Genomic DNA, 9,783 nt, shown 5'->3' with positions numbered 1-9,783 from the left:
GGCAGTGTACGTTTATGGTAATCATTAATAGCCTGCCACATATAAGGCATCCTCTCATATCTTCGGATATAACAAGATACATTTTCTATTGGTTAAAGACTATAATCGAGTTGGAAATAGGATGCTTGCAAAGAGAAACAGAAAGAGGGGCCTCAAAGAAGAATACCATTAAAGAATAGAAGACGAAGCTGTGTTTTGAGCCCCAGCAGCTGGAAGGCATCTCCATAACCTGACGGCAAGGCCCTTTTTCCCCATAGGAGTGGACCTGACCTCACTCCACCAGATGAAGCTGCAGAGACCCCTGAGTATGTTAACAGATGTCAGACACTTCTTATCATCTGGAGGAAATGTTAATGAGAAAAACGATGAAGGAGTAACTCTGGTAAGTTAATACATTTGACTCCAAAATTATTTACATAGAGAATCTAAGTTGCTTTTTAAAACATAGAATTGATTAAAGTTGATCTTTAAATAATTTCTGTGATCATAAAAGTATTACATATTCATTGCAGAATTTTTGGAAAACATACAAATGTGCAAAACAGAAAGTCAAAAATACTTATGCCAGACAAAAAGAATGGGTATATGTTGATATGTTTTGTTCAGGCAATCCTTCCATGTATTTTTTCTACACATTTAAAATACTTTATGCAATGCTTTTTCAATGTAATTTTTGAGGTGCAACTTACAGGAGAATGCTTTCATTTTAGTTTTAAGTGAAACAATGTATGATGAGATGCTTTGGTAAATGAATTTCTAAATCCAAGCAAACTCTTGTCATTACTTTTTTATTGTTATCAGGGACTGCTGCAGTAAATTAAAAACAAAGCAATATAATCATAATGTCTAATCATCAATACAAGACTGTATGGTCCTAGGTTTTGTTTGTTTGTTTGTTTGCTTGTTTTTCAGACAGTATCTCACTCTGTCACCTTGGGTAGAGTGCTGTGGCATCACAGCTCAGCTCATAGCAACCTCAAACTCTTGGGCTTAACCAGTCCTCTTCCCTCAGCCTTCCCAGTAGCTGGGTCTACAGGTGCCTGCTGCGATGACTGGCTGGTTTTTCTATTTTATTTATTTATTTATTTCTGACAGAGTTTCACTTTGTCACCCTCAGTAGAGTGCTGTGGCTTCACAGCTCACAGTACCCTCAAACTCTTGGGATTAAGCAATTCTTTTGCCTCAGCCTCCCAAGTATCTGGTAGTACAGGCCCCCTCTATAATGCCCGGCTTTTTTTTTTTTTTTTTGAGACAGGGTCTTGCTCTAGCATAGGCTGGTCTCAAACTCATGAGCTCAGGCAATCCACCAGCCTCAGCCTGGTTTTTCTATTTTTAGTAGAGATGGGAGTTTTGCTCTTGTTCAGGCTGGTCTTGAACTGCTGAGCTCAACCCATCCACCTGCCTCAGCTCCCAGAGTGCTAGAATTACAGGTGTGAGCTACTGTGCCCAGTTCATATTGCCTTGTTGACACATAAAATTTACCTGGGTATGTTTGAGTTAAAATTTTGATGACAAAAAATAAATGTGTGAAGATGCAGGGGAAAAAGTTAAGAGGAAGAAAACTAGAATAGCAAAAGGAAGTATGAAGTTCTGAAGTGCCTAGAAGTTGTTGGAATCAGTGATCTGGTTTCTTCCATGGGAGAAACATGGTGTGAGGTTGAAGGGAGTTGATGAGGAAAGTGACTTAGCTAAGTAGATAAGAGGTTCATCATCTGGAAAATTTTTGAAATCTGATATATTTTTACTTTAATTAAATACAGATTTACAGTGCCTTGTGATCTGTAGATGAAATTCTCTAACTAAATATAGATTTTGGAAGACAAAATTTAGAAGACTGTCATTTAAAAATTTTGTTACTTTATAGCCTTCTGAAAATGTATAAAATCTTAAAATTATAGTCTTCTAAATTTTGTCATCTAAAATTGATGTTTATAGATTTAACAATTTCAGAGGCTATAAAAATATAGCTCTAAGACATAAGAAAAATAAACAAAGCCTGTTTAGAGTATGTTGAAAACAACACATTCAGATGGCAAAGCATAGGCATTAGCTTAGTGAAGAAATATTGACCACCTGCTGTGAACAAAATAGCAAAAATATTTTGTCGTGGACTCACATTTCAGTGGGGAAAATGGGTAATGGACATTATAAATGAACTACATATATAATGTGTTGGTAATAAATATAGAGGAAAAAATAACAAGACGAGACAGGGATGTGTTGGCTGTACTGTCACTGTTTGAGTGGATGGACAGGACAGATCTACCTTCCAGGGGGAGCTCTGAGTAATGACCTGCAGGCTGAGGGCGCAGGGTCCGGCTGTGCAGGAGCGGCGTGCCAGGCCGGCAGTGCCCAGGCCCTGGCGGGGGGCGAGCGTGGTGAGCCCGGAGTCTCACACTGAGGCCACGGAAACAAGGAAGAGATGCAGCTGGTGGCAGATCACATGGGTCTCGTGGGCTGGTAGGAGGATCATGATTATGGAGTGGGGTGGTCAGAAGAAAGGAGGGACGCGATCCTAGTTCACTTTTGAAAGGATCACGCCCTCTGAGGCTGTGCTAAGGAAGGACAGAGAGGCGGGGTGAGGCTGAGGGTTCAGTCACAGGGCCGTCTGTGACGCAGCTCACCCGACAGTGGAGGACGCCGAGGTTGTGAGCCGGGGTTACATCTGGAAGACATTTTCCAAAGACCCAGCGCGACCTGCTGATGGATGTGTGGTGTGAGACTGCCGTGGGGCGCCATGGTCTTTCGGCTAAACTACCGCGATGGAGCTGACGTCCATGAGGGACAGGTGTAGAGCGGGAGGGTCAGGTCAGCCCGGGAGAGGTTACGCCTGAGGGCGCTGCGGCCTGAGTGGAGCCTCCCAGTTAGTGTGTGAGGCTGGAGCCCGGGGTTCCGGAGAAGGACTTTGGGAACGTGAGTGTATTGATGATAACGAAGCTTGATAGTAGATGACATTGCCAGTTCGATGCAGAAGGAAAGAGGATTTGGGACTAAGACATGGAGATGGAAGGGAAGAGGCTCCAGAGAGGGGAGGAGAAGGGCGAGCTCTGAGACCCGAGGAAGACCAGAGGAGGAGGTGCCAGGAGTCGGGAGCACCGGCTGTGATGAGGTGGGAGGACCAGACAGAGAGTGGTCAGGGTGGGGAGGACAGTTTCAGTGGACCAGGAGAGTCAAAAGTCAGACTGCAGTAAGGTATTTAATTAACAACTTATTTATTTCACCCAATGAAATGATGCCTAACACATAATATAACACAATGGAGCCTTTGTTTCTTTGCATAGTAGAAGATATTATAACTCTATGTATTTTTAAAGTCACTACTAAATAAAAACAGAACACATCCTTCAATCCCTGCCAAATGAAGGAGTGTGCACACTTGAATCAGTACAGAGGGATAAATTGCTATCATTTTCAACCATCTTCAGTTTTGGCGTTCCTTGTATCACTTTTATTGAGCTGAGAGCATACATGATGACAATAATTGTTCTGTAATAACTAAATCTTGTGGTGATCATCTTTGAGCTTTTAACAAGAAAGCGACAGTGAACAAAAGGCTAGGACGTTGTCCCTGGAAGAGTGTAGTGTTTGCAAAGCAGCAGTTTGATCTGATTCTTGTGTCTGAGCTGGCCACCTATTTATGTTAATGACTGTCATTGCCGGGCACTTTATTTCCTTAAGGTGCATAGTGTATTCATCTATTGTTGGAGAGGAGGACAAGAGGGCACTTTTGTTCACAGATTGATTTCCATATCCTGAGCTGGATTGTCAATCATGGGTCAAAATTTTGCGTCATTTCTCCCACTAACAACAAAGGGCTCACTATAAGTAAACTTCTAAGAAGTAAGGTGGTTTTCATGGTGCCTTTTCCTGCTTTTTTAGAGTATGCAATAAAATAACCAAATACATGTCCTTTTTCAAAAAATCTTTTACTTTATATTAATACTCTCCTTAAATATAAGTAGAAGCCTCAGAGAAGGACACAATTTAAAAAACAAAACAAAACAAAAATACCATGTTTCAGGACACATGAAAATAAATTCCTGAGTTCAACTGTATAAACACTGTGAAAATAGCACTGTAATAATTAACATGCGTACTATGGAGATACTGATTCTTTACTGTTTAGCACAGAATTTAATATGCTTCATCTGGCATCGAGACTTACTCGCTTAGTTTGTTAGGAAGGGGATTAATCAGGAGATGCAAACATCGGGCAGTTTCATTTTTGTTTGCTTTCTTTATTGTGACATGTAATGATGTGCTTCTTCATCAGTGCACTGAGCAACAGATTTTAAGGTGGTGTCAAGCATAATGCTATTTGAGATATACGTCGTATGAAAATACCATGATTTCTATTGATGTAAGTAATATCATGAGTTGGCTGCCTGCGTTCACCATTGAAAAATCTGCCTGATTTCTGTAACAGATGAGAAGAAAATACATCTGTCCGTTTTCCCACACAAGCTTGTAACCTCTCTGAATTCTACACACACATCCTTTAGGGGCCAGTGGGCCCGGGTGTCTGATTTGGTTAAATCTTGAGCACGTCCGTGGCTCAGAGCTGCTGTGGGCCACAGAGTCCAGAGAAGGAGCTTCACAAGGTCGACTGCTCCCCTCCTACTGCCCCTCGTCAGCCTCCCTCCCTGATTCACCTCCTCTGAAGTTAGGGAGGGAAGGGAGGAAGGCGTAGATGGGGTGGGGAGGCGTAGTGAGAGCAAGGTCTCTTTGCCCTCCTGAAGATGGTTTCCTACCCCGGGCCAGAAGCTGACCCCTCCTTTTATACGGATGTGGGGTTCTTCAGATGCCACCCGCCCCCCTCACCCAGAAGCTCTCGTCCTCCCTGATCTGACTGGACGCAGCTCTTCCAAGTGGCCTTCTACTCTTGCTCAGCTCTCAGGAATCTGCGGATACTCTAGATTCTCTCTGCTAAATTATGCTCAACCCATCAGGTTCCCCTAAAATAGAAAAGGAAATAAACCTGAGTTTCTCCACAGAAACCCCACCCCCACCCCGTGTACTCAAGGCTGTGTGTGGTTCACAACAGATGAACTCGCCTTCCCTGCTCTCTAAAGCTGATAACCAGACCATCTCTTGCCCTTTATTTTTCCAAGCAGGTATCAAAACCCATCCACTGCATCTCAACCAAACTGCCCAGGACAGTTAAAATGGAAAACCTCTAACTTAAAAGGATCGGAGGTCTATAGTGTATTTTCTCATAATTAAAACTATCATTAAGTGATATTATTAACCAAAAGCTTAGTGTGGAATGAAACAGACATTTCACGTGTCCACTCTGTGCTACTTCAAGTCTGAGCACTCCAGGGTGTAGAATAATGTGGCTTCGGTGCTTCCTTCAGCCTCTAAACCAGTGTTTCTTCATCGGAAAATGCAGGCTGTCAACAATGTCACCGGTTGTAAAAAAGAGAAATACCTTCCAGCTTTTATTCCTACTGCTTGTGAAGCTACTTCAGGGTCTTGCCCTTTGTTGTCGTTAGGCAGGTGAGTTCCACACTGTGATTTCTGTGGGAACTCTGCTTCCAAGTACACCACTGCTAGTCCACAGCAGGCACAGTGACCACCTCTGTCCTTCGCGAGAACCCTGAAAATAGCAGGGGAGGACTCTTCTAAGGCCACAGTGATGAGCCCTGTTACCTTGTCCAGGACAAGTAGCAGGAGCACAAATCCCATTTCAGGAAACAGACATTTGTTGTTCTATTTGTATGTTTTTAACTGAATGTGCTCTTAGGGACAATGAGCAACTGTGCCCTGTGGAGACTAGTGACTTGCCTATGGGTTCAGATGTCAGTTGCCAGTAGAATCAGGGTAAAAGCCCTTAGCTCCTGGTATTTTATTATGAAGATTAAAAAAAAATTATCTCTTGGCTTGATGCCATGTAGCTCAGTGGCTAGGGCACCAGCCAGATACACCAAAGCTGGTGGGTTCGAATCCAGCCTGGGCCAAGTGCAACCAAAAAATAACTGGGTGTTGTGGCAGGCACCTTAGTCCCAGCTACTTGGGGGGCTGATGCAAGAGAATCACTTAAGCCCCAAGAGTTTGAGGCTGCTGTGAGCTGTGACACCACAGTACTCTGGGGAGGGCGACATAGTAAGACTCTCAAAAAAAAAAAATTATAATCCAATTAGGGCTCTTTGTTGTTGTTTTAGTTTTAAGATTACATGTCATTAAATTCGCAGGCTCCATCTATGCCACAGTAGCCAGTGCTTTGGAGACCCTTCCTAGAAGGTGGTGCAGGACTTCTCATCTCTCCCGCCTCAGCTGTGGTTGAGATGACTGGCTCAGACTTGGACTGGATCTGACTGGGGGAGCCCCTCCTCCAGGGGTTGACCCTGTTAACCTGACACCATTAAGATCTGTTACTGACCAGCTAAAGGACCCATTCTTGATTCTGCATTACAGATTCTTTTTTATACAAAACATGAGAAATTTTCTAGACCCTGATCTTATCATCGTAGTTACTAAAACTTCATTTCTAAACTTCAAATACCTTTTGGAAACTAAACAAGGAGAATATTAAAACGATAGCTACGTAATCATGTTAAAGCCTGCTGGGATTAATTAATCCCACTTAGTGTCCTCTGGGCCTTTATGTGTACATAGCATCACAGTGTACATCTCCTGTGTTTTAGCTACTGTGTCTTTGAATCTGCCTTCTGTGGCACCAAGTATGGTGCCTGGAATATCAGAGCTTATCACTACACGTTAAAGAAGTAGTACACCATGGAATTATGGCATTTTGTGTTTTAAAATATTCAGAATTTGTTGGAATAGAGCAGCATGGGAATAGGAATTAACTTGAATAAGTGCACATCATGAGAATCAGAAAGGAAATAATTATTAACTCACATGTTTTCTCTCAAAGAATGATAACGACACCTACTTATACCAAATGGATAAAATTACATGCATGTTCTTTTGTCTTATGGTGACCACTATTTTGGATCTGATGTTTTATTAAACATCTCTCTTTAAACCACTGAATGAACTGTATCAATATCACTACTTTTAAAATGTTAGGTAATGAAATATCTCTTCACTACAGTTACACATGGCGTGTGCAAGTGGCTACAAGGAGGTGGTCTCTCTTATCCTGGAGCACGGTGGAGACCTCAATATTGTAGATGACCAGTACTGGACTCCCCTTCACTTAGCAGCCAAGTATGGCCAGGTAATATAAATTTATTTTTCTTATTATTTAAAAAAAGTATAGTTGTGAATAATTTCATATTTAATTTTGATCTCATTTCACATTATGTACTAATTATTATGTAATTTGACTTTTAATAAAATCTTCTAACTAAACAAACTAAAGGATAATATTTAATTTCACAAGAGCACATAAAAATTTCTCATGACTGAATACTATAGTTAAATCATGGGGGAAATAATCAAAACCCATAAACATTCTTCATAGATTGGAGTTAATGCTGTTTTCTTTATAGTATGGTTGTTTTTAAGCTTGGAGTCTCACGATTCTTTGATGATTCTATTTTCTACAGTAAGTAGATATAAAGCAAAATCACATTTGTATTTCATTTTTGTCTATAAATTGTATTGCATTTTAATGGACAAAGAATGAGTTGATTTTTTTCCAGAAGTTGACTTTTGATTGTACCTAATATATCTTGAGTCACCATGGCACAGATTACTTTCTCAGCAGGCATCATAATATCATGAAGATGCAGCAAGCATTTTTTTTCTTTTTTTGTTGCAGAGTCTCACCCTGATACCCTGGCTTGAGTGCTGTGGTGTCATCCTAACTCACAGCAACCTCAAACTCTGGGGCTCAAGCAATCCTTTTGCCTCAATTTTTTCTACTTTTTATTAGTGATGGAATCTCACTGTTGCTTAGGCTGATCTCGAACTCCTGAGCGCAGGTGATCCTCCTGCCTCAGCCTCCCAGAGTGTTTGGGATTACAGGTGCGAGCCATCATGCCCAGCCAAGAAGCAGCAAACTTTTACATGGTTTATGTGAGTGAATGTGACATGGTAATGTTCATAACACGTTGCTATTGAAATCTAGCTATAAGAATATGGGTGATATTTAGTGTTAGAGAAAGTCAGTAGCAAGAGCATGAGAGATAAGTCAGTTTTACAGGCACATGGAGTTTTAAGCTAGACATATTATTTCAAAATATTAGTGTAACAGTCATATATGGTCAATTTATAGTAAGTTGTATATTTCAGATCCTAACAAGTATACAAAACATCATGGAATTTCAGTAGCGCTACTATTGAAAGCACTGAGAGCATTTGCATTTCCATGCATTTTAGAAATGTGTATTGCTTGGGGAAGTTCTGTCAAGCTAACACAATGTCACTTGTTTGACAGCAGTTCCTATAGAAAATGATTCATTTATGCAATACATACATTTAATAGCTTTTAAATGCCCCTAGACTGTGTTTCTCACAAGCGGCTCAAACCCTTTCTTTGTTGTTGTTTGTTCCAGCTACCTTGATTCAGTCTTGATAGTTGTATGTGTTTGAGAAGTCAGCAATTTCTTCTATGTTATCCAATTAGGTCATTTCATTTGTTGATAATATTTCCTTATGATGATTTTTACTTCTGAAACATCCACTCTACTACCTCCTTCCCAAGTTCTCCTTGAATCAATTCACATTTCTGGGTTATTGCTGCAGTTAGTGAGGAAAAGCAGAAAGACAAGTCCACATTGGTGTGCTCTAAAATTACTAGTGCTTCTCCTCCTAAAAATAGTACTTTTTTAAAGTCTCATAATGCTTGGTGGGCAGTAATGAAAGGAAATTAATCTATGATTATTTTCACATGAAACGCACCTCAAAGGCAGAGATGCAGTGAGTGTGCATTTATGTCAACTGTTTAAAGACAGGTACAAAGGGTTTATCACCATCTTAGATTCTATGGGTTGAACATGCCTCAGTGTGACCAGTGTTTCCCCACTTGTGTTATAAAGAACATCTAGATGTTTCTTTCCCACTTTACTTCCTGGAAGCTATAATGATTAAGACAGAAAAAATGTAGTAGGTATCAGAAATTTTATCCCTCAGACAAAGCTACTGGCCTTTCCCTGAAATGTACAGATGCAATGTGTGTCTCAGTTCAGAGGTTGAGAGTCCTCTGACAAGACCAGGCACAGACCGTCCAGAGGTCCCTAAGAAACCTGCTCTTCAAAAATGGAAACTTCAACCCAGGAAGTTATGTTTTTAAAATGCCTATAATAGAAAGAGCTGTAATATATGATAAGTGTCAAAAGGCAAGGTCAGAGTCAGATAAAATGTATGGCACAGGGAGAGACATGTTTAATATCGGAATGGCAAAAAGGTGTATATATGTGTGTGTATACATACACACACACATAGAGGTTGGACAGTTACATTCTAGAACGCATCCTAGAAAAGGCACTACATACCTCACCGCTGAATATTGCTGTGGTCACCTGGCAGGTGCTCCCCTTGGGAAGAGCTCACCCAGTCAGCAGATAGAGGTCCAGCACTGACACCAGCACCTGCATCCTTCAAAGCATTTCTGGGCCTCTTTCTCTGGAATGGCCATCAGAGCTGTCATTGCACAAAGGCTGACAGACAATTAAGTTCACAAACTCATTATAAGAAAAGTGTTTTAAAAGGTGGACTAGATTCTGGTGTGGATGCACAGCTTCCCAAGGGGAGTACTGCAGAGGTCACGTAGTGATATTCAGCAATGAAGTATATAGCAATACTCCTATGATGAGTTCACTGATACTCCTATGATGAGTTCACTAATACCCCTATGATGAGTTCACTAAT

General features: G+C 41.0%; 1 protein-coding gene across 1 annotated transcript in view; it reads left to right on the top strand.

Annotated features, from left to right (window-relative positions):
- MYO16 (myosin XVI) overlaps positions 1 to 9,783 on the top strand; it is a 407,489-nt gene that overhangs the window by 48,558 nt on the left and 349,148 nt on the right. The window contains exons 3-4 of the mRNA XM_003800011.3: positions 258 to 382; positions 7,061 to 7,186. Coding sequence (XP_003800059.2) covers positions 258 to 382; positions 7,061 to 7,186 — 251 coding nt within the window. The remainder of the gene's footprint in view (positions 1 to 257; positions 383 to 7,060; positions 7,187 to 9,783) is intronic.

The sequence above is a fragment of the Otolemur garnettii genome, unplaced genomic scaffold (assembly GCF_000181295.1).
Source record: "Otolemur garnettii isolate 467f Iridium unplaced genomic scaffold, OtoGar3 scaffold00161, whole genome shotgun sequence".
In the NCBI taxonomy this organism is placed as follows: Eukaryota; Metazoa; Chordata; class Mammalia; order Primates; family Galagidae; genus Otolemur; species Otolemur garnettii.
The sequence above is the reverse complement of the archived record's forward strand: the minus strand, read 5'-3'. Positions and strand labels throughout refer to the sequence as shown.